Source organism: Cajanus cajan, chromosome 9 (genome assembly GCF_000230855.2).
Source record: "Cajanus cajan strain Asha chromosome 9, NIPB_CcT2T_4, whole genome shotgun sequence".
Classification (NCBI taxonomy): domain Eukaryota; kingdom Viridiplantae; phylum Streptophyta; class Magnoliopsida; order Fabales; family Fabaceae; genus Cajanus; species Cajanus cajan.
In genome coordinates, this window is record NC_138525.1 from 25,382,011 (window position 1) to 25,408,763 (window position 26,753).

General features: G+C 34.1%; 1 protein-coding gene across 1 annotated transcript; it reads right to left on the reverse strand.

Annotated features, from left to right (window-relative positions):
* Positions 1–17,382: 17,382 nt before the first annotated feature.
* LOC145951636 (uncharacterized) lies at positions 17,383–18,638 on the reverse strand. The gene is made up of 2 exons (XM_083063168.1): positions 17,725–18,638; positions 17,383–17,633 (listed from the first exon to the last, which is right to left on the reverse strand). The coding sequence occupies exons 1-2, from the start codon at positions 18,090–18,092 to the stop codon at positions 17,498–17,500; spliced, it is 504 nt and encodes a 167-aa protein (XP_082919294.1). The 5' UTR covers positions 18,093–18,638; the 3' UTR covers positions 17,383–17,497.
* Positions 18,639–26,753: the final 8,115 nt, after the last annotated feature.

The window sequence follows — 26,753 nt, forward strand, 5'->3', positions numbered from 1 at the left end:
AGGATTCAAACCCTTGACCTTGCTTAAGCGTGGATTAACCCCTATCGCTAAACCACACGCTTGGGGTTTCTCTAACTCTATCTTGTTTATTCATTTTATGATAATTTTACTAGCATATTGTTTACCCCTTTTTTTTTCATCTTATTTAGTCCATTTTGTTATGATAATTCTTGTTACATTATTCTATTTTTTTAAATGATACTAATATATTTATCACTATAATTAAATATTTCCTCTAAATTAACGTATAACTCAAATAAAGTTTAATATTTATTATTCATGTTTTTTGTGTCAAGAAAATTATTATTATTATTAGTATCTATATTAATATATAAAAAAATGTTTGGCTAGATGAAATTATGTTCCATGAGCGCAAATTAGTGTTTGATAATTGGTTTTAGGATAATGCGTGAATCATGTCTATGGACAAAAAAATTATATAAAGGGAATACCTCTTTTTATAATCATGTTGTCTTCACTTTCTATTAGACCATTATATTCTTCAATTGCTCAGAAAAAATTTGTGAATAAGAGTTTTTTAATGTCTTTTCTCACATGATTAGTAATTCCCTCACCTTCTTTAAATAACTATTTATTTCATTATTATTTTTTATTGTTTTTAATTAAGAGGCACAAAGTGACTTTTCTCTTACTACTATTTAATAATACACGTGTAAAATAAATTAACAAATACAAGCATGTTAATTATACATAAAGATTGAGTATACAACTTTAATAAAGGTGTGCAAGATTACATAAACCTTCATCATCCACTTCCTCTTTTGTTGCCATGTCAACATCACATGAAGGTGTGCAACAGTGGAGCATTGTTAGTGTTAGACTTGCCAAGAAAGGGCATCAGCATTGAAGTCACGGTAGAACATTGTCGGTGTCAAAGTCATAACAAAAATGGTGGGAAAAGATTCACACAAGGAAGAAAAGATGAATGTTTCGATAGTGCAAATGTGAAAAATGAAATATGTAAAAACAAAATTAAATGACATATTATATTAGTTTTATCCAATGAAGCAGAAACTAAGAGTTTAGTTATCAACTCCATAGACCCCCATTACCATTTGTGCCACCCATCTCGGGTGAGCTAAGTTGAGCTCCTCGTGGACATAAATACACCGAGCCAAGCTCACCATACTAAACCTTGAATATCACATTGGCATCAATCAAGGGATAATCCCCCACCACATATCTCCAAGAATTCTAGAATACATTGAAGAGTTACACTCAAAAGGCAATATTCCCATCATTAAGCACCACACAAAAAGATAGGAGTGTATTGATAGTGTATAATTAATAGATCTTTCAGTGCATTCTATTGAGCTTATTTGACATTTATAAATGCCTTAAATTGATGAATTGATTGATATTTATTTTAATGGTCTATTTTTGTTTCAATTATAAATTTTATTTAATTATCTCGATTTTTGTCCACTTTGACATGTTATCTTGTGCATGTCATATCTTGAGTTCTCGAACTTGAAATTGGACATTCTTGGTGTCCCTAAAAAGTTAAGACAAAGCTCTACAACTTCTCTATTAGGAATTTCACCTGATTTAGACATATTAGGGTCCAAAAATGTGCCACAATGTTATGCATCTACACTTTATTTTGGGTTTACATTAGGAACTTATACATTGTTAATTAGTTGATTAGTGGGCTGGACCTTATAAATATTCTGATTAAGCCTACTTATATTGGTCAATTAATAGGCGTTGTAAGACTTGTTATGTACATTTTTTTTTCTCATTTTCAAATTTTAGTGTTGTTTCCTCTACAAGTTTCTCTAAAATTCTCTCTCCCTCTCTCTCTCACTTTCTCATATTTTTCTCTCTAACTACTCTACACAAATTGACTACAACGACTCAATGGAGATGTGTGGCCAGTCTATTCAATCGATTCAAGATTCTATGAATTGCGGTAAAATTTGAGTTCTTAATATAATTTTACCTTACAAATTCTCTTCATGTTCTTCTTAGTTTGAGATTTAATTTTTATTTTCGTGATTATGAATTTTGTTTTAATTAGATTTGAAGTAGAATTCAAGATTAATTTTGGATCTAGATCTAGATTTAGATCTAGACTTAAAATAACCTAAATCGCCTAAATCAACCATTTACTATTTTTGAATTTCACAAAAACTGTGAGATTGCGATTGTGTTTCATATTTTTATGAAATTCAATAGATCTAGATTTAGATCTATATTTTAATTAAATTCATGTTGATTTAAGGTTGGTTAAATTTGGATTATATTTTGAACCGCGAAAATTTTAACATAAGGATTGAAATCTTGAATTAATGCAATTTTTGATTGAAATATCTAATTAATTTTTTGTGTGCATTCTAAATTTTTAATTACTATTTTGTTGTCCAAAATCCCCTTGCTAACAATTGTGTGATGAATTCAAATCATATTGACTTGTGTCTTCGAGTAAAATAACCTAGATTGTTTCCTATATTACAAATCCAAGGAGAAAATCTAGTATTTTGATAGTGTTTTAGCAACGCTATCATGTATCCATAAATACCATGCAAGATTATCTCCTAAAATCATGCAACACTATTAAACCACCTATATATGCGACGCTAGATATCATTTTATCCTAATTGTATTCTTAACTTAGAATTCTCTCTAACTTAAGAGTTAGAGTGTCTTTACAGGTGCCCTCCATCGTCATAGACATTGGAGCAAGTAGGACACCATTCTCAATGTTGAAGCACCTGTAGACTTTGATAAGAACATTTGACACCTACCGTGGAGTTGAAGTGAAACTATTTTCCAACCACACATGATTTCCATCGAAATTAGATGATGAATAATTACATAGTAGGAATTTCTATACTAAACAACAACACATGCTCTATTCATGAACAACATTCCTTCGCCTTTACAACCACCACAACCTTACTCGTCGAACCTGGGGCAACTACCACCACCAAAGACCCGCCTATTTCGTCGTTCAATGTTGAATTACTACAACACATGGAAGCCATGCAGAAACATAATGAAGCTTTAGCTACTTTTTGCCAACAATGCAAGACTGATCATGCGTGCTATAGGGTTAATTGTGCACATTACGTGTGAGAACACCATGCCTATGCTGAGGGAATAACAACACTCACTTAAGAACCAACATCTCAACAATGGAGAAGTACACTCCCTTTAGATCATCCTAAGACACATGCATCGCACAAGAATCACAACTCAACGAGGAAAACCACTCCCTTCCTTGAATTCCCCTCGGACAACTCGATAGCAAACATAGCTATCACCCTTTTATTGCTGCCATAGTCAACACCCGACTTCTTAGGGGATGAAAACACCTCATCATGAAAGTGTATGATGGCTTGAATTTCTCAAATGAGCACTTAGCTACATACAAAATCAAAACGCATCTATACACCCAAGACGATGCAGTCATGTGCAAGATCTTTCCCACAACACTTGAAGGTTTTGCATTCTTATAGTATACGTGCCTATCGATGTTCAACATACCCAACTATGTTGTCCTAACACAACTATTTAAGGCTCGAAACTTCACGAAACTTCCACATTGGTGTTGCTCAACATGAGATAAGACGATAATAAACCACTCCGACCTTCACCCTCAAGTCGCCCTTACTACCATGTTAAACACATTAAAAGAAGGACCTTGTCGACATGCACCCAAAGACATGAATGATTTAACAACTCATGTTGCTAATTTTATTAAAATGGAAGAACATGAGGCAAGTCGACACAAACATTGATCCTTAGCCAACATTAAAGGCAAACCCACCTAGGTCAAATAGATTAAGCCCCCACAATGACAACAAATTCAAAAATGGTCCGCCCCTAAACTACCAAGGTACAACAACTATACCCTCTAATTTCTCCCCACACAAATGTGTTTGAAGAAGCCTTTAACATGCAAATACCCATTCTCCCTAAGACTGAATGACCTGATGATGATGCTAACCAAAAAAAGCATTGTTGATACCATAGGATCATCACTCACACCATTGAAGAGTGTTGGGCATTTCACGATAAAATTGAAGAACTCATTTGAGTTGGCTACCTCAAGTAGTTTGTTTATAGGGATAATCACTAAGAAGATCACCGAAGGATTGACCATGAAGTCCAGAATGGGACACCCAACATTAACGAGACATGTGCGCCCGCAACCCCTTGAGAGAGGACGCCAATATCTTAGGCAACAAAGAAGGTAGAGTTAAAGGTGTCATACACACCATCATCGACAGATTTGTAGGCGGCGACCCCACCATCTCTTCACGCAAAAGACATCTTAGAATCATCAATAATGTCATTATTGTACATGGTAAGTCACCTAAATCACTACCTCTGATTACTTTTACTAACGATGATTTACTAGGCATGAATCCAAATCAGGATGATCCCATGGTCATCTTAGTCCAAATCTCCAATTGGGAAATGTGGAAAACCCTCATGGACCAAGGCAACTCGACCGACACCCTATATTGGAACACCTTTCTCCAAATGCAACTACCTAGTGATGGCCTCAAACGCTACATAGAACAAGTCAACACAAGGGGCTACATAGAAATTTTGACCAACTTCGGCATCAACAAATGCACTAAGTGTAAAATATTTGTTAATGGACACGACAACCTCCTACAACATATTAGGTGAACTTCTTTCAATGCCTTTGGTGTCATAATATCCACACCCCACCTTGCGATGAAATTCTCGATTAGCAATGGCCGAATAACCACGATCCAAGATGACTTGCATACGACATGGAAGTGTTGCGTCGAAATCCTAAAGATCACCACAAGACATACAACTAACCAAACTTCCATTGGAAATACAATGGCACTTATAAGTTCACTGCCTACGAGCCACACCAAGCAATCCATGTCCCTACTTCAAGAGTCATAATAATGTATACACACACATTCTTCATTTGCCCAAATGTATTTAACTTTCAAGTTCGAAGGAAATTTCGAGCAAATGAGCTCTCGTGTGTTAACAAATGTACACAAACTTTCAAGTTCGTACATGATTTTCATGTAAACAAGCTCTTATGCCTTAACAAATACAAATGAACTTTCAAGTTTGTATGTGTTTTTTGAGTAAACAAGCTCTTGCACCTTAACAAATACACACTAACTTTCAAGTTCGTATGCGATTTTTAAGCAAACAAGCTCTCTTTCACCTTAACAAACACACACAAACTTTCAAATTTGTACATGATTTTCGAGCAAATGAACTCTCGTGTCTTAACAAATACATATGAACTTTCAAGTTCGTATGCGATTTTTGAGCAAATGAGTTCTCACGTCTTAAGAAATACACACGAACTTTTAAGTTTGTACTCAATTTCAAAGAACACAACCTCTCACGCCTTAAAAAAACACTTACTCTTGTAGTTCAAACACGATTCTTAGCAAACAAGCTCTCGCATCCAAACAAATAAACAAAAACTATAGTAGTTCAAATGCAATTCTAAGCTTCCAAGTTGTCGCACCACTCACAATCACAAACTTTCAAGCCTCCGCCTAACTCACAATCGTGTGTAACATCTTACCTTCCGAACCAATGTATGTCCACTACGTAGTTTTGAACTCATAAACCCCACCACACAAGAACTTCTTGCGATCACGCATACCCAACATCACACATATATCACATCAACAATAAAACAACATATTCAAAGAAAAATCCACATGTCTTTTAATCAAATTTAAACGTATTGTTTAACAATTACATAACACAACTACCACTAGATTATACCAACATTAATTACATGGGTTATGTAGATTCTCAAACAAGAAAATAAGTAGCCACTCCCTCATTAGTGTTTCTGGTAGTAACCCCCACACTCACAATCTTGACAACCAACACTTGGTTAATGCCCCAACATCAACAAAAAAAACACCATTAGTAGACGAGGCCTTAACCTCAACTCACCCCACAATAGGCGGAACAAAATCTATGACAGCAACCTCAATAGCCTCTCCTACAAGCTTACTTGAAACGCTCACCTTGGATGCAAAGGTGTTTTTGTCCATTTTCACAAGCTCACTTATTTCCCTATTTCAATCCCAGCCAACAGCACCTTTAGGATGGTCTCTTCCATTTCTTCCTCATCCTCATCAGGGATGTCATCCTTATTCATAAACTCCTCACTAAAAATGTAAAAATCAACATTCAACTTCCCACAAGGAAATTCCAGTGTGAAAAAAAAATGGTGAATAGCCTTTTGAAAACCCTTCAAATGCTCCTCGCAAATGGCCTCTTTGGTTGCCACCCAAGTTTTTCTTTTCACCCAAAATCTACCCTTTTTCAAGGGAAAGTGCACCCACCTCGTTTGCAAGTTTGCTATGATCCACAAGCAAACTATCTCGCTCAACAATAATCTTGCACACCTTCACACTTGAACCTTCTTCTCCTCCAATAACTATTTCTTTTCTCCCTCCAAGAGTGAGCACATCGTCCCCGATTGTACCCTATTAGCAACTTGATATCCTCCTTTTTTATGAAAATTTGCTCTACCTTGCACTCATTCTCCTTAACTCTCCTTCTTAAATTAGCAAATGCCACCAAACGCGGCACACCATCCATGCAACCTTGGTCATGTATTTCCTCCACCAGCTGCACATCTGTTTACCCGTTCTCAATGTTGTAGAAAAAGTAACCATAGCCTCCCAGTACACCACATAAGATTTGAACACCTAAAGGTTATCCCTACGCTCCTAGGCTCAACACCTTTCCACCCAACTTGCACTACTCACTCACTAATCCCTCTAAAAATCAATAATTGACATTGAATGACTTAACATAACACCAGCAACATCCAACTCCTCAACTAGTTCTGCAATATCCACCATGTGGTAGTCAAAGTCACCTAACCTCACCACTTGTAAGAAATCGGTTATATATTTCCCCATTTTCCACAACAAGTGCTTGAGGGACTAGGTTGACATGTGATCCAATTATCTTGCCTTCCCCTAAAGCTATGAACATGGCAACACTGTCCTACTAGCCTCTCCACAAGCTCCCCTTATTATAGTATCACAACCAAGATTAGCCCTTTGAATAAACCAATCATAGGGAAAGATAGAACCTTTCCCTTTCTCCATATTCCCCTTCAAACCTTCAGAATGAACCACTGTCAATCCCCCCTACACTAAGGTGACCATAACAACCCCAAAATCAGGCACCATCATTAGCTCTCCATGAGCCACAACCACCTGTACAACCTACAACTTGCTCATAGTCACCACTTTTTAACCCTTAATCGTTGTAGAACCAATCCCAGTTACAGTATAGAAAATTTGCACACTTTCCCATTATATCACCCACCACTCAAATATCACCAAAATTACTCTTGAAGAAATAAACTTTCAAGCTGGAGGTGAGTTCAACGCATCATAGCATGCTTTTGATGGTCACTAAATTTGAGAATGTTGCCTCTTCGAAAAAAATTGGTGTCATTTGCATATTGAAGCAAGTTTACTTGTGTCTCACAAGTACCCATTGAAGTTTGAGAAAAAGGTTTTACCCTGGAGCTTATCTCATTATTCGACTCAACCCTTTCGCCACACAAGTGAACAAAAAGAGAGCTAATTAAGGGGTATCCTTGTCTCAACCCTTTGGACATCGTGAATTCACTTGTTGGGTTCCTATTCACCAAGATTGACACCCTACTACTTACCAAACATCCTTTAATCCACTTATTATGAAACCCCAATATTTTGAGCATGTAACAAAGGAAATTCTAACTTAGTGAGTTATAAGACTTCTCAAAATCCACCTTGAATATCAAACACTTATTCTTTTTCTTCCTTGCCTCCTGTAACAGCCCAATTTTTCGTTGGGCCAAGGGCCTAATTCGTTGCCCGGAACGGGCCGTTTCAAAAGTGAAACGGGCCGTTCCGGAATAAGGAAGTGCTTAGAAAATGAAGTGGGAGAAAGGGCCGTTCCAATTGGAGAACGGGCCGTTCTGGTTTGGAGAACGGGCCGTTCCAGAAGCAGAACGGGCCATTCTGCTGGGTTTGAGAACGGGCCGTTCCAGTTTTAGAACGGGCCGTTCCAGTTGAGAAATTTGCGTAGGTTTGAAGGGTCCAGAACGGGCGTTCCACTTTTGGAACGGGCCGTTCCAGTAGGTGAGCCTGAAATCCTATAAATAGGGCCCGCACCTTTCATTTTCACACATCTCTCATTCTCTCTTCTTATTCTCTGCTATTCTCTCTTCTTATTCTCTGCTATTCTCTCTTCTTTTCCTCTTCTCTCTGAAGACCAAGGGGCATTTAGAGGAGGAGACCAAGAGATTCCTGTTTTAGTTCAACTATTGTTTATCCAGGTACGGGGGAAAAATGGAATTATTTATATGTAGAGTTACATGAGTGAATTGAGTAGAGGAAGAATCCCTTAGGATTATGAGTAATTTTATAATTATTTCTGTTTGAAGAATTATTAGTCTTATTTGATTCTGTATGTGATGAGGATTATAAATATGCCAATAATTTGTAAGAATGATGATCTGGGAAAGAGAACGAAATTGTAGAAAAGTGCCTGTGAGCTAGGTTCTGGAACAATTGGGGGTTTTACTATTTATGTTAAGATTGTATTAAATTGATAATTCCATTGATTATCATATTAACTTATGATTGTTATTGCTATATTACTTGATAAAATTGATGACTTAGATGTGAATTGCTTGAGATGTATGAAACTCATTATTTTGGACTTATCTGATGCGTGTATGGAATTGAACTATGAGATGTTGTGTGGAATGTTAATGAGATGTGATTGTGGTTCTTCACACCTATGACCAGGGGTGAGCACGGCCCGGGATTGTTACATGGGTATCGTGACCTTGGTTAACATGTCAGGGGTGAGCACGGCCCTGGGTTAGGGGTAACGTGACCTTGGCACAATGTTATATCAGGGGTGAGCACGACCCGTGTATGTTATATGAGTATCGTGACCTTAGTTAACATGTCAGGGGTGAGCACGACCCTAGGTTAGGGGTAACGTGACCTTGGCACAGTGTTATATCAGGGGTGAGCACGGCTCTGGATTGTTACGTGGGTATCGTGACCTTGAATAACATGTCGGGGGTGAGCACGACCCTGGGCTAGATATGCTACAGGGGAGTCGTGACCTTGGCACAGTGTTATATCAGGGGTGAGCACGGCCTTGGATTGTTAATTGGGTAGCGTGACCTTGGCATAGTGTGAAGTGCAAGATTTGTGATGAATGGTGTGATTGAGAATTATGACGTGATGACAATGCATGATTGTTTGAAATATGATATGTTGAATTATTTATGAATATTAAGCTATAATGAGATAATATGTTGTGTTTTCTTATGTGCTATATATATAGATGTTTTCTTTTCTCACCGTATAACTTGTGGATGTTTTAGGTGAGGAAGATCCAGGCTATGAGTGACATCTAGAATGTCAACAGTTGATTTATGGGTATGCTCTGATATTGTGACATCGGGGCAGAGGATTTCTAGGACATGAATTGTATTTGTATATGGAGTTGAACCTATTATTTTGAAAACATTTTGTGACTTCTTATGTTTTATTTTCCAACTTTCATTTTCAGACTATTTTAGATATTGGAGAATGTTTCTAAAGGTTTTTATGTGAACCCTTTTACCTATGTGGAAAAATTTATTTCCTTAGTTTATTTATATTATTACAATATATGTGTTGGGGTAGTAAGGGTGTCACACCTCCTCCACCATTTCATTTGCAATAAAAGCACTATGTAAGAAGAACCATCCACCCAAGAACTCATTTTGCTTTTGATCAATCACCTTTACCAACATTCTTCTTAATTTATTTGAGAAAATTTTAGCCAATACCATATATATGCAACCAACCAAGGAAATTGGCCTAAATTCACTCAAACTTTGTTGATGCATTTGAGGTTAGCGAAAAAACATATAGAAGGGGGGTTGAATATGTGTGAGTGTGAACAAAGGAATTTTAAAAAATTTCACAATGAAGCTTTTTTTTGTCTAGTAAAAATGTTATTTTAAATGCTTAACAAAAATTGTGCAGGATTGGTTCAACAAAAGATTTTTTTGTCTAAGGGTTTATCGTCTACACAGGGAAAATGCTTCTTAAATGAAAATCGTTCTTTAAGATAGTTAAATTAAACAAATATGGTTTTCGTCTGAAGATAGTTGTAATGAACGATAAGTATTGGACGATGTTCTTAGTATGTTAAATCAACTACGTAAAAGTGTGTCTGAGACATAGAGAAATAGTGCAAGTATTTTTATACTGGTTCGCTCAAACTGAGCTACGTCCAGTCTCCTTCAAATGAAGGGTTCCACTAGATATTCAATGAAGTACATATAGTATTATCAACCACTTCTAGCCCGCCAACTTCACTCATCAGTACTAGTATTCTTTAATCATCCTCTTCAAGCTCACAATGACTATTATAGATCACCCAGGTCACGACCACTCCTAGTCGGCCAACTTCACTCATTGACTCTAGTATTCTTTAATCAGCCTCTTCAGGCTCGTAGTGAGTATATTATAAACCACCCAGGTCACGACCACTCCTGGGCGACCAACTTCACTCATTCACTCTAGTATTCTTTAATCAGCCTCTTCAGGATCGTAGTGAGAATTACAGACCACCCAGGTCACGACCACTCCTAGTCCCAAGTATTCTCAACAACTCCTGGTTCGTCAACTTCACTCGTCGATGCTAGTATTCTTTGATCAGCCACTTCTAACTCTCAGTGAGTATTTTCGACCAACTCTTGGCTCGCTAACTTCACCATTAGCGCTAGTATTCTTTAATCAGCCACTTTTGGCTCTCAGTGAGTATTCTTTGACAAGCCTCTCCAGGATTTTGAAAGTATTCTTTCCCTAGCCTCTTCAAGTTTTACAAATGATAAATAGATGATTTGGTTTGAGTATTTAGGTTAATCTCACAGAGAGGATACAAAGGTTTACAACACTCACTAAGGTATTCAACCTTTGTTTTACAACGATTGAGTGTTTGGTTTACTCTCACAAAGAGGATACAAAGATAAAAACACTCACTAAGGATCATGTTCCTTAGTTACACTTAGAACTCCTTAGTTTATAGAGATGAATACATTATTGTAGGTTTGACTCTATAAGCTCTGTCTTTGGTTTCATTGCTTCATGGGCTTGATATCACTCTTTTCTTATCTCTTCAAAAGCCAACCTTTCCAAGTTTGAAGTAGTGATATATATATAATTTTGTAGAATTTGCCCGTTGCAAGTGTTCGTTGAAACGGATGTAGTCGTTCATGACTAGTTCAATCTTTCATTTAATGCTTAAGATCTTGAATTAAATGTTGCTCCCTATTTATAGACATTGCGTGAAGTCTTCAATGTTTGTTAGTTGTTGTGTCTGACGTTTACTGTACTGAGACCTAAGAAATTTTTGTCCTTTTCTAGTCGCGTAGCTGCGCAAACATTGTCCTTATTTGAAAAACTAATGTACTTCTTCTGACACATGCATGCTTTTACTTTTGGCGTGCTTTTCTTCTTTTAATCACGCGATCACATTAATAGCTCATATATGGGCGTAGAGAATGTCTTAATTATCCTTTGAGACTTGATTCTTCAAATGCTTTCATGGCAATTTTCGTCTGTATCTGGTAGTCCATGTGCATCTCAAGTCTTGACCTTCGTCTGAGCATTTGTCATTTATTCTTTGACTTTCTTTTGGTTTGGTCAACATTATAGATGGATAAACTTTGTTTATGTCTGAAATGTCTTTCAGTCTGTGTTGTCCTTCGTCTGATACATGGTTGAATTTCTTCTAATTTTTGACCAATGCTTCATTTGATTTCTTATGTTGCGCTTGAGGTTGTTTTTGACACATCTTCGTCTAATATTAGACTCATAGTCGTCTGGTGCACATGTCATATTCCATCTATCATATGGCTTTTCTTTGTCTGATCGTCGTTGTATGCTTATGGATTTGCGCTCGTCTATTCTTCTTCTTTCTTTTCACATTATTTATGACTTCGTGTGCTCTTCTTATGAGTGTAGACGATATGTGATATTTCTCTTTTTGATTAGTGGACTTTAGACGCTTTGCAATATTCTTTGTTTGAGTCTGGAATTTAAGTTTCTGCCTAAGAGACAGACTTTGTTTTTTCTTTCTGTTTAGTTTGACCTTTCCTTTAGTCTAATTTGACATTACCTTTCATCTGTTTAGTCGTGAAGATAGAAGACTTTAATTCCATTTGGAATGTTTCTTTGTCTTGTATTTTCTATCGTTTGACACTTGATTGACCTACGACTGGTAGTATGATTTATCTTGTATGATACTTGTTTGGACCATTCCATCTAATGTCTTGAAGCTTTTGTCTTTGGTTTGTATCATCCGAAGCTTGATCATTTGCCTTTTGTGCTGGGCTTGGCTTCATTTGATCTTTCCATCTGGTGCTTGAAGCTCTTCTTCCTCTGATACTTGAGACTTTTATCCTTTATCTTGGTTGCTCGTGTTTTGTTCTTTATTTTGCATTTTGTTTGTGTTGGGAAGGAAAGATTGAATTTGCTACAATGCAAAGTTTGTGGTTTGTGAGTAGCTTTGTCTTGTGTTTTCATCCATCTTTTGATCAAACTTAATCCGGTGCTTAGCCCACTTTTGTCTTGTTCTTGATTTGGCCTTTGTCTGTCTTCCTTCATCTTGGTTCTGGTGTAGGAAGTGGCACATGCACATGCTTGTTCTTCATTTTGCCTGTACTTATATTTTTCTGAAACACTAACACACTTGTTAGAGATAACATCATGTATTATATTTGTCTCATTCAAAACCTTGTTGGGAATTGCTTCGTCTTACTTAACAGCATCTCCACCCTTGGGATAAGAGATATGAAGGAAGAGTTGGTCCCCTTTGGTAAGATTCCATTCTCATGAAACCCATTAAGGAATTTTAAGATATCTACCTTGAGCAAATTTCAAAAGGCTTTGATAAAATTAAAGTTGAATCCATTCTTTCTTGAGCTTTTAGATCTGTCACAATCCATATTGCCTCTTTAACCTCACACTCTTCAAATCTCACTAAATTAAAAAGTTATATTCACTTGAGATCATTTTGAATGAAACACCATTTAACTTGGGCCTATGTCCACCCTCTTATCAAATCTTTCTGCAAAGAACTTCTCCACTTCCTTCTTAACTCTTTTAGGTTCCTCAAGCCATTTGCCTTCCATCATCAAGCCCTTTAGCATATTTTTCTTCCTTTGTCAATTAGTCGTAGCATGAAAATATTTTGAATTTTGATCTCCTTAAGGAATTCACTTTGATCTTGATTTTTGCCTAGCTAGTCACTTATTGCATTGAATTACCTTCCAAAACTCCTCTTGAAATGCTACCTTCCTTGACTACTCTACGTCATTCAAAAGGTCACCATTTATTTCTACTTCATCTTATTTCTTATCCAACTTCCTGAAACTCAATTTGTTCCATACCTTTAATTCTAATTTTAAACCTTTCAACTTTTCTTTAAGTTCAAATGTCCCTACTCCTTAACACTCAAACCACTCCAATATTCATATAGTAGTAGTAATATATTAAACTCTAACTTTCTATAATACAAAAACTATATAAGTACAGTATATATCTATTTTTAATAAAGCACTAATTTAGATGTTGATGGATTCCTGAGTAAGGAGCACTTCAATGAACTTCATGTCGAGCTTGTAATAAAAATATATGGTTACAGATATGATAATCCCCAACCAAGCATTCATTGGCAAATAAATGAAAAATAAAAATAATAAAAAATTTATTGTATTTACACTACAAGAAAATTCGCTATTACAGATGGCCAGAATCCGTGGGAAATGCCAAAAATCCGTGGGTAATAGTGCATTTTCGACGGATTACCATCGGACACCAATCCATCGGTAAATTGTTCGTCTGAAATATTTACCAACGGATTTTTATTCGTGGGTAACTTTCTGACAGATTTTCCCACAAATTTATCCGTGGGAAATTACGAAATTACCCACGAACAAATCTGTGGGAAATTCTGTGAAAATTTATTTTTTTTTAAATTCAAAATTGTATTAAATAATTATCCTATTTAAAGATATTAAATCAATCATAATTATGTAAATCAAAACAAGTTCATTCATACAAAATAAAATGTCATACATAACAAATAAAGTTTAGGAGTTCAAATTTAAAAATAACATATAGTACGATCAGTAGAATTATAACATAATGTCTAATAATAAGAATATCCAGATGAATTTTGTTGATGTTGGTCATTAGCTTGTTGATCCTCTGTTGGTTGTCGATTGTCTTGTTGTTGGTCTTGTTGGTGTCTGTTTGGTTGTTGAGGTTGATGTTGATGTTGTTGTTGTTGCTGTTGAAAAGTAGTTTGCATAGTAGGTGGTAGGAATGGGAGTACAACATTGAGAAATGTGTTGAACTGAGTCTGATATTGGGAGGTCAAGGATTGAATCTCAGTCTGATACTGGGAGTGCATTTGACGCATCTCCTCCTCATTAGCTAAAACTCGTTGTGTCAACTAAGAAATCTCCTGTGTATTCTGAGACTGACTTAAAGATGTCCCCACAAAACTACTATCCTCATTCTCATAAAGATCTCCTATACCATAACGACGTCCCTTGTATTTTCCACCAATATCTGCATTCCAACATTGACTCCTAAGTATATCCTCCTCAATAGGGTCTAAAGGGGTGCATTCTGAGGTGCCAATAGTGGACCCAACCTCAGATATAGCTTGAGAAAATCTAGCTTCAAACTCTTCCTATTATGATCATAAACAGTACGTTAAAATAGTGTAAACATTAATTATATTAAAGACAAATAAAATAAGTAACATAATAGACTCACATGTGTCCTCCTAGATCTATCATCAACAAACTGACCAATATCTTTTCGTAGATGAGTTTGTTGAAAGAGTTCATCATGGTGTACAGGTCGACCAAGCTCTTTTTCCTACAAATAAAAACATTATATAAATAAAATTTAAGGCTAAAAACCTATTTTGGTCCCTTATAATAATTGTTTGTTTCAATTTAGTCCCACTTTTATTTTTGGTCTCAATCTGGTCCCTAATAAATTAATTGGTTTCAATGTAGGACTTCCGTCTAAATTATTTAAACGAAGTTAACTGTTGGCCACGTGGATGCCACGTAGATGCATAGGTGGATGTCACGTGGAAGCCAAATGTCTTGAAAAAACCTAGAACCAAAACGGGCCGTTCTGGGTGCACTATTGGTGTGTTAATTTTGCATCTGAAACGGGCCATTCCGGATGCAAAATTAACACACCACCAGTACATCAGAAGGCTCGTTCTGAAACCAGAACGGGCCGTTCTAGATTCAGAATGGCCCGTTCCAGAACGCCAGTTAACTTAAGACAATAGAATATTCTATATTAGTTTTATTAAAAATAATAATTTTGAAAAATATTTTTTTATGGTAAAAATTTTAAAATTACTTATTTTTATAAAATACAATTGTCTTATAAATAGAATGATAACTTTTCCTTTTTTTCTTTCTGTCTGAAGAAATATTTAAGTGTTACTTTATAATTTTTTGCAACTTCTTTTAAAATTAGAGGAATAAAATGATAAAAATTAACAGGATAAACATAATAAAATTATTAATTTGTTTTCTTTTAGTGTCCTCTAAATTTTTATACTCATTTAAAATAAAAATATTTTATATGTTAATTTGAATTAATTTAACGAAATATCATATGATTTTTAATTTTTAAAATTTTTGATAAATTTGATCTATACATGAAAAGCTTTTTAATTTAATAATTAAATTTTTAAAAATTTGATATAGAACATTAATTATTAAGTAGAATAAATCTATCAAGACTTACTCTTGAAGTAAGTAAATTTTTTCTTCATTAAAAATTAAGATAATTTTACCACAAAATAAAAAATAATTAAACAATAAAATAAAATATAAAAAAATATTGATGTATTTATTATATTAAATATAACAACATAATTAAAATATAATTAATAATATATATTTTATAAAATTATTAATATTTTATTTATAAAAAAAATGAAAAAAAATTTAGTGGGGGCAAGTGCCCCCACTATGATTAACTTAGATTCGTTCCTGCATGTGGTTGTGTGGTGAAATGTTAGTCTTGTGTATCATCTTCCTTTACTTCAGGTTCTACCTCTTCAAGAACAGGTTCTTGTTTTTGGGGTACATCGTTAATGACTTCAAGGAAAAATACCATTTCATTTCATTCTTTACTCCAGTTTGACTAACAATAAAATAAAATCTGCTTTCATTGTCTTTAGTGATACACTGCATTGTCCTTAATGATACACTGTATAGTCCAACTGTTTAGCAATTGAAGTTATCAATTTTCATTGACAATATTATCAAATCCAGTATTTGAAATGCTTCGTACCAAATCCACGTGGATGCTGATTTTTTTGAAAAAACCTGGAACCAGAACGGCCCGTTCTGAAACCAGAACGGCCCGTTCTGGTTGCACTCGTAGTGTGTTAATTTTGCACCTGGAACGGGCCGTTCCGGATGCAAAATTAACACACCAAGAGTGCACCCAGAACGTCCCGTTCTGGTTTCAGAACGGACCGTTCTGATTCTAGGTTTTCTAAAAAAAAATAGCATCTACGTGGCATCCACCTATGCATCTACGTGGCATCCACGTGACCAACAGTTAACTCCGTTTAAATAATTTAGACGGAAGTCCTACATTGAAACCAATTAATTTATTAGGGACCAAATTGAGACCAAAAATAAAAGTGGGACTAAATTGAAACAAACAATTATTATAAGGGACTAAAATAGGTTTTTAGCCAAAATTTAACATATAAAATTAAGCATTAAAAAAATGAAGAGTAAAATATAATACCATGCAAAAGGCATGTTCATTCATGCTAATGGAGCCACATGTGTGCATACTTCCGCCCTTTTCAGATATTCTATTCTTTTTGTGCTTGTGTACACTTTGTACGATATGTAGGTGCATTCCAAGATTCTAATAAATAATTCCACACACGATCTCCAATCCAATCTGGTTTCTTATTTTTCTTTCGGGCATCCATAAACATCTTAGAAAGTCTATGAGAAGCTTTTGCATTGAATTTTTTTTTATATTACTTTCATGGTCAGGACTCCATTTCACCATCCTCTATTAACAACCATATATATTAATTAATAAACAAAGAAACATCTCAGAAAGTCTATGAGAAAAAGCAAGTATTTAACAATAATATATAATTCAATACAATATAATTCATTGATTAACACTATTAATTACACAAAACTAAACTGGAATAAAATTGAGAATCAAGAAGTATTTACTATACTAACTTTATATTATAACTAGAAAGTAATTGTTATCTTTGAATATAAAGAATTGGAATATCAACACCTAAATCAACAAACAGACCCACATCCATATCAACAAACTAATACCCTATATTTAAATAGACATATAAGTGTATATTTCATAAATCTTTAATTTACCTTAAAACGTTGAAGGAAAATATCTTTATCATTCTGGGGAATTTCTCCCCATGTGACCCAGGGTGAATGATATTGCTGCTTAATGGTCCGTGTGATAGCACTTGATGCAATCTTTGATGGGAGAAACCTACACAAAATAAAGACATAATATTTTAAACCTTAATAAACTTAAATTTACTTATAATTAAGAAATTATGTAAATATTAATTTATTCTTACCCATTACGAGTAGGTTTAATTAAAGGAAGATCATCAAGTGGCGGGTCCTCATCATTTAAGTCTTCATTAGCAGGTGGTTGATTAACATTAGGTGTTCCTATACCATCTGGGGATGGAGATGGTGTAGAATGAATAGCTATGGATGGGGATGACATAGAACCAATAACTAGGGATGAGGATGGTCTGGATGCCACAACTGGGGATGGGGATTGTGTGGATGCTACAACTGGGGATGGGATAAATGATGTGAAGTTGTCTCTACGTGACAATACTTTAATCGCATATTTCTTCTTCCCCTTCATTACTTGCTTCCCCTTATTCCTGCTAGGTGACAGTGGACGGGGAGGGTCACAACTTCCTGATGACATATCTATTCATTGAAAATAAAGTTACAAAATAATACCCAAAATGAAACTATAATATAAAAATAGACAACAAATCAAATTTATAATACTAGTTGCATAATTATGATTATACACTTTGATATCAAAATCATACACTTCAAATCCAATTTTTCTAATCCTATTCCGAAATATAGTCTTCAAACTCATCTTCAAAATCATCATGAAATTCATAAATTCATAAACTCATCTTCAAAATCATCGTGAAATTCATAAATCTTCCATGTCATGTGTAACTCTCGGTTCAAATGTCTCTTGTTTCCTAAAAGCATCATACACCATCTCTTGCATTGACATAAATTGATCACCTTGTGCCACATTTACACCACTACTTGATGCATTCATGCAATTATCATCAATATCTAAATCAATATTTGGCATCTCTTCACCATGATCTGTCTAAATCCAATAATTTGGCTTGAACCCATGTTTATAAAGGTGAACTTTGACAACTCTATCCTCCAAAATCCGTGTGCAATCACATTTAACACATGGACATCTAATCCCACCATCACTATGAAAACAATCCTGTTGACGAGCCTTGTTTACAAACTCATCTACCCCTTGTACAAAAGACTCTTTCAAACCTCTTCTACCACTATAACACCTATCGTATACCCAAGCACGATTTGAAAGAAAATAATCCATATTCTGTAGATTCAAAAAATTTACCTAGTTAATTATCACATATTATATAATTGTCAACTAATTTAGTTACGTGGACCTCTATATTATATAACTTGAAAAACAGTACAATAGTTATATGTAAAGCACAATATAGTCATATTACAAAATAGTAAAATTTAATCATAAACACAAGCACAAAATATAAACAAATTTCAGTGTTTTTCAAATATTAGTCATTGCCTCAGTATCATGCATGTATACTAATAGTTTTTTCTCTATCTATAAACACAAAAAACAAAATTAACAAGCATACCCTGAAAGTACGGTGAAACAATTTGTTTCCTCTAAGTTAGAGTACAACGTCCACTAGAAGAATTTAATAGCAAAAATCTCGATCTGTTAATAAAACAAATTGAAATTTAATTTATATAAAATCGGGGAACAAATTCAAAATATTTTATCAGAATCATATTTGCATCCGGAACGGGCCGTTCTTCATCGGAACGACCAGTTCTTCATTTGGAACGGCCCGTTCTTCATCTGGAACGACCCGTTCTTCAACTGGAACGGGCTGTTCCGAATGAAGAATGGGCCGTTCCGGATGAAGAACAGCCCATTCCGGATGAATAATTAACACACTATGAGCAGAACGGGCCGTTCCAGAAACAAAAATTGGGCAAAACACAACTTAAACGAAACCCTAACATGCGACTTAAGAAATAAAGAAAGAAAAGGAGAAGTTGCATCAATAATGGGACCAAAAACTTCCTATCTATCAACAAAGGAATCACCTGCAATGAGATGAGACCACAAGAAGCCACAAGGAGGGAGGAGGAAAAACTTCCCTTTCCACGTAAATGAGCCACCTGTAGCAGCTAAGGCCTTTGGGCATATAAAACATAAGACACACCTTCTTCTTTTTTTTTGTCAAAATAATTATTAAATATATTAGTATTATATTAAATTTTTAAATCAATTTTAAATTTTATCTATAACTATTATACAAAATATATTAAGGTTATGTAATTATTTTTGGTCTCCACTTTTTAGTGGACCATTATATTTTTTGGATATAAAAAAAATTAGGGAATTGCTATGGTACCCTCAAAGATTGAGGGGTTTCAATACATTCTTAGAATGTAAACTCATAAAAAAATTTAAAAAATTAATTTAATTATAAAATGAATAATCAAAATTATATTTATAAAATAAAAAGTAAGATAAAATTATAGAGACTAAAATTATAAAATTTTAATAATGTTATAAAACATTAAAAAAGAAAATAATTAATAAATAATAGAAATAAAAAATATTAAAATTACAATATAGAAATTCAAAAATTTAAGACAAAACGACAAAAATATACTTAAAAAATAATTCAAATTAAAATATAGAAATTCAAATATTTTAAGTGAAAAGACAAAAATATACTTAAAAAATTATTAAAATTAAACTATTTAAATATATAATCATATTATTACAAATAAAAAATTAGAATATATAAAATAAAAATAAAATGAATAAATAATTTAAAAATTAAAAGAATAAAATATCATAAATATTATTTAAATAAATTATTAAAAATATAAAATATAAAATAAAATTATAATTATAACTGTACGGATACCCTCTCAAACAATATAGGTACCATAAAATTTCTCAAAAAATTATATTCTCTCTAAATAACTACATACAATCTTCTAATATTCTATCTACATATCATTATTAGTGGCACAAAGTGATTCAACCCTCCTAGTATTTATAAAAATATTTAATTTTTAATATTATTTTTATTTTTAACAAAATTTATAGATAAAATCATTTAATATATATATATGGATGTTTTTACTCTAAGAGTAAGTCTAGCTGTAACACCCCAATTTTCAAAAGGTTATTATTATTATTATTATTATTATTATTATTAGATGGTATTTGGTCATAATTATTTTAATAATTATAGAGGAATATTATTTTGTACGTTTTAAATAATTATTATTTTGGACAATTATTATGTACGTATTAAATAAGTATTTTTATTAGCATTTTTAAATAAATATTTATATGTTTTAAGAGAAGGTTGATTTTATATGATATTTTATTATTGAAATTATATTATTATATTTAGGGTCAGAAATGTATTATTATTATAGAGAAAAAAATATTTTATAATATACATGTATTTATTTTATTTAATTATTTTGAGGAAAATTAGAAGTGGGTTAGAAGAGAAGGAAAATGGGTTGGGTTGACCCAGTCCAATGGATTAATTTTAAGAAAGGAGTCAGGTGGTGTTAACCCTATCTGTCTCATTTGCGTTATGAAGGGTTAGGGAAAAAAGAGGAGAAACAAAGAGCTCTAAGGAAGAGTACTCAGGAACGATCTTAGATCACACCAAGACCATTCATCTTCTGCTCATCCAGGTACGGGGGAGATGAGTTTCTTCATATGTGAATATAGGGGCGTTCGGGTAGTGAGGGCAATCCCTAAGTCCCTCTAGGAACTCTATTTAAAATTCTGAACGATTATTTGTGCAATCGATGTTCTAAATTCTTAATTCATTTGGAAGAACTTATTTATTGAATTGTCTTTGAATTCCATTGGGGCTTTCTTGTTAATTCTTTATCCTTAAATTTGATGACTTGAATTTTATGTGTTAAGAAGAGTTTAGATTTTTTTTTGTAAAACCAATGGAAACCAATTTTTGAGGCTTGAGATGTGTATGGATTGATTTGGAACGTATGAAGAATATAAATGGAGTTAAACTGAACCAACGGGGTGTAGAAGTAGTGAAAATTGGTAAAAACCTTGTTGAAACTCGTAAAACGCAGGTTTAATTTCACAGAGGGGAGTCTGGGCAGAGATTTGGGCGCTCAGCGCCAGTTTTGGGCGTCTAGCGTCGGGACCTCAACATACGTTTGTAATTTTGCGATATCTTTCTGTGTAGTTATCCAAATCGAGTGCCGTTTGTTTTGTTAGAAACTAGACATCTGGGGCTACCATTTAGACACAAGAATCGTGTAAAACTATTAATATTTGATCAAGTTATGTGAGTTGAAATTTGAGCCTTCCAATCTGTGTGCGAACCACAACATCAATTTTTGTGAGCCCTGAATGGTAACCTAAACGACTTTATTATGATTTGTGTTCTTCATGAAAGTTTTAGATATTGATGTTAGGATTCTAATGGAGTTGGGATCACTTAGAAAGGATATGTATGTCTCAAGTTATGGTTAAATTATTAACTGAATGTCATAGATATTGTGATGTGTATGAAGAATTATGTGAAATTTGTGGTCTATGATGTTGATAACTTAATGATAGGTATCTAGCATGTGAGGATGATATTGCATGGATTGTTATTGACATGTGATGATGTTATATAATGGAGATGCATTAATTATGAGTTACGTGGGATGCATGAGTTGCATGAGACTTATGAGTTGCATGTGGTGCTTGAGAAGCCAGACGTGGCTATATTGCATTGGACCCTGGGCCCAGAGAGGGGTTGAGATAGGGGGGACCATGACGGGAGGCATTCCATGCGTGGGCCGTTGGGTGTTTAACTGCGCAGCTCACTGGCCACAGAGGGTTTATCGGTGGGTGGATTGCCTTTGCACGGGCCGCTGGGTGTTTAACCGTGCAACATACCGGCCCTGGGAGGGTGTGAGAACGGTATGCCCGCATTGGCAACAACTAAGGGAATTGACGATGTACGCCCATTGTGCGGAGTGCCAAGTTGAGACTCTTAGGAGAGGAGATGTATATGAGCATATAGTGAGCATGTGTATGAAAGCTTGTATGATTAAAAAAAATGATGTTTGGTAATTATATGAGATGTATTTGTTGTTTATAGTTAATGATGATATTTTGGTGCATGGTGTGGGGTGGGAATTGGGTAGCTCTATGTTCATATATGATGTTATCTATCTCTCACCGTCCTGTTTTTATGTGGTTTTCTTTTAGGTGAAGATGAAGGCACTCATAGTGTTGAGTTCTAAAGGGAAAGGGTTCTGCTCTGATAGGATGTGACATTGGGGCATGAATTTAGGATGCTTTAGTTATGAATTGTTATTTGTCGTTTGAGGAGACTTATTTTTAGGAGTTTTATATTCACCTTATATTTGTAAATTCTGGATCCCTTTCATTTTTCTTTAGAGACCTTGATAATTTTCTTTTAAGAGTAAAAATTTATTATCATTATTATTATTATTTCTATTTATTTCAAGACTTGTGAACCTATGAGTTTTTATTAAAATATGTGGACCCTTCTTGATGTTATATTTATTGAATTATTCTTATTGTTGTTACTTATCTATTATGGGGTAGAAGGGTGTCACATTTAGTGGTATCAGAGCCAGGTTGATCCAATCGGCCGTGAGTTATGAGTCTACTATGCTTGTTTGGTAGATGAATGATGGAATATGTTTTGCTTTATGATGAGGATAATGATGATGATGATGATGTTTCCCTTGTGTTGTTAGTGTTGTGCTTACACTTATATTGTTTTCTCAGAATTTGGCTGAAAGACATGATATAGCTTAGTTGAGGCTATTCATGATTGCTTATTTGTTTTGATACTTCTTGCTTACGTAAGAAGTAGTGGTTGAGTGGTATCGCTCGTATTGCAAGCATATGTGCCAGTAGTAGTGGACGAAGCCTTGCTAATCAACTAGAAATTATTGGGACCTTAGATTTGGGTGAGACATTGATTTGTCGAGAGTTTACGGTTAATGGAGTTTCTAGAATCTATAGTTGTAGCGATTGAATCCAAGGAGGTTGTATATGAGAATTGGAGTTTTGGTATCCTTGATGAGAGATTGAAATGTTGGTAATTCCCTTGAGTGTTGGTGTTGGCATGTTTACCGTTTATGGTTTAGGTAGCATGTGAGTTTTATTTTCTAAGTCTGTTGTGCTAAATATGTGAGTTGTTTGGTTTAGGATTGTAGTGGGAAGCTTGAATATGAAGTTGAGGTGTGAGTTTGGAAGGGTTGATGTATTTTTGTGGCCTTAGATATGTTGATATACTATTGCTGTTTGGTGTAGAGGATATTTTCGCTGCAGTTTTGTTGTGCCATTATGACTACCATATTGACAGATTTAGATTTTATGATCTTCATAAAAGTTGTAGCCTTAGACGTTATCTTTCCAATGGAATTGGAATCAGGTAAAACGGAGGTCTAGAACTCCAGTTATAGCTACTTTGGTGATCAAAGGTCTAGCTGTAAGCGCCGAATATATCTGCTGCGGTTTTTGAAATTTTTAGCTAAGAAGAGGATCTTTTAGAATTTTATGTCTTCATAAGAGTTTTAACTTATTCTCTTATCTTTCTTTTGAGATAGGTTTGATATCATTTGGATGAGTATAACTCTCTAGGTATCATTTTCTTTGATCATTTTTGAAGGGATATGTATGGTGTCATGATATTTTTGAATCGTTAGACAATGCAAGGATAAAAATTGATTTTTGTCATGATTCTAAGATGTTAGGTGGATTGAGAGGTTGTTTAAGATTGTATGATGTTATGTGGTAAAGTTGATTCATGCTTTATGGTGTAAACGATGATTGATTCGTATATGCTTAGGGATAGTATATATGAAGATTTTAAAGTAGGTATTCTAATATGATTTGATATGCATGTATGTATATATGAGAATAGATGACTTTATGGATCAATTAGTGGATGTTTGTGTATTAATGAGATTGATCTTAGGATGTGATATCACCATATTAAGAGTTAAGTGTGAAGATATATCCAAGATAAATTTAGGATAGATTATCTAAGTATGATTTTTGACTGTATGAGATGAGTGTTCTAGGCCATGTAATTTTCTTGCGGAGGTATAACGTAGATCTATCTAAGATAGAAGTTGTGCTTAAGTGAGAGATACATGAGTCTATTAGCGAGGTTATGAGTTTCTTGGATTAGCTCATTGTTGTTGGATATTTATTGAGTAACTTTCTAAGATAGCATTACCTTTGAACATATTGAGTAAGAAGAGTGTTATTTTTGTGTGAGATAGTAAGTGTGATAGTAGTTTCCAAATTCTTAAGGAAAGATCGACTAGTGCGCTAGTGTGAGCATTGGCCGATCTTAGTAAGCCTTTTGTGATATATAGTTATGCTTCTAAAGATATGTTTGGGAGGAGTATTGTGACAAGAAGGAAAGGTAGTAGGTTATGATTTTAGACAATTGAAAATTCATGAGAGGAATTTTCTTATCTATGACCTTGAGTTAGTAGCTTTAATATTTATACTAAGATTTGGAGACATTATGTATATGATTCTAAGCTTGAAGTATTTTTTTGATCGTTAGAGCCTTAATTATCTGTTGACTGAGTATTTAATTATGTGACTAAAGAGATAGTTTAATTTCTAGAGGACTAATATTTCAAACTTAGTTGTTAATTGAGTAAAGCTATTATGGTGACCGATGTTTTGTGTAGGAAACCTTTATATTTATCTTCCCTTATGATTAGAGAGATGAATCCTTTTGGCTCAAATTAGAGATTTAAGTTTGGCTTATAAGGTTACTCTTAGTAGTGTGAGACTAAGTATGACTTGATTAACGAATGGATTGTTGAAGGAAATTGGAGAAGCACAATTTTGGTGACAAGATATGAGGCTATAGGATAAGGTGATGGATAAGAGTTTGACTTGGGTGTAGATGGAGTGGTGAAATTAGAGATCTGATATGTATACCTAGTGAACTTACGCTTAGGTGCTTAATCTTTAGAGATGATCATAGAAGTAAAACCAATGTTGTAGCAGATGCCTTGATTATGATAACCTCTGGTATATCGTTTATGATGATTTAAGGGTTGGATTTGATTGAAGAATTTAGAGACTTATGCTTTGTGTGTGAGATTACCCTTAGGAGCATTGAATTGATTATGTTGAAAGTGACTAGTGAATTAATGGATGAGATTAGAGAAGCCTAGGAGTTAGAGCCTTTCTTAGAGAACCAAGTGGAAAAGATTGGTAGGAGTGTAGATAATTTTTTTGAGTAGAATCGATGTTATTTTGAGGTGCAAGAACAAATTTGGGTGCTTAGTAACCTTCAATTAAGAAAGATGATTTTAGAGGAAGGACATTCATTTAGGAGCTACTGAGATGTATCGGGACCTTAGGAGGATGTATCAGAGTGGTGTAGCGGAAGCATGGTGGCCTAAGGTGAAGAGAGGAGTAGAGAAATTGTATGCTCGTGTTTAGTATGCAAGAAGTCTTTTGGAATTTTGTAGCACTTAGACGTCCCATTTTGGAACTGTAATGGTGAGTGGATAGACCTTAATTGTAGGTTTGTCTGAGATACTTAAGAGATCGATTCTATTTGTGTTTTAGTGGATAGACTCGCCAAGTTTACTTGTTTTACCTTTAGATATCCTTTGGTGATATTGATAGAGTTGTACATCAATAAGGTAGTGAGGTTGCATAAGGATTAGAAAGTAAGAAGAGAGAAGTCTACCATTACAAAAATTTCGGGGACGAAATTTCTTAAAGGAGGGGAGTATTGTAACACCCCAATTTTCAAAAAGGTTATTATTATTATTATTATTATTATTATTATTATATGATATTTGGTCATAATTATTTTAATAATTATAGAGGAATATTATTTTGTACATTTTAAATAATTATTATTTTGGACAATTATTTTGTACGTATTAAATAAGTATTTTTATTAGCATTTTTAAATAAATATTTATATGTTTTAAGAGAAGGTTGATTTTATATGATATTTTGTTATTGAAATTATATTATTATATTTAGGGTCAGAAATATATTATTATTATAGAGAAAAAAATATTTTATAATATACATGTATTTATTTTATTTAATTATTTTGAGGAAAATTAGAAGTGGGTTAGAAGAGAAGGAAAATGGGTTGGGTTGACCCAGTCCAATGGATTAATTTTAAGAAAGGAGTCAGGTGGTGTTAACCCTATCTGCCTCATTTGCGTTATGAAGGGTTAGGGAAAAAGAGGAGAAACAAAGAGCTCTAAG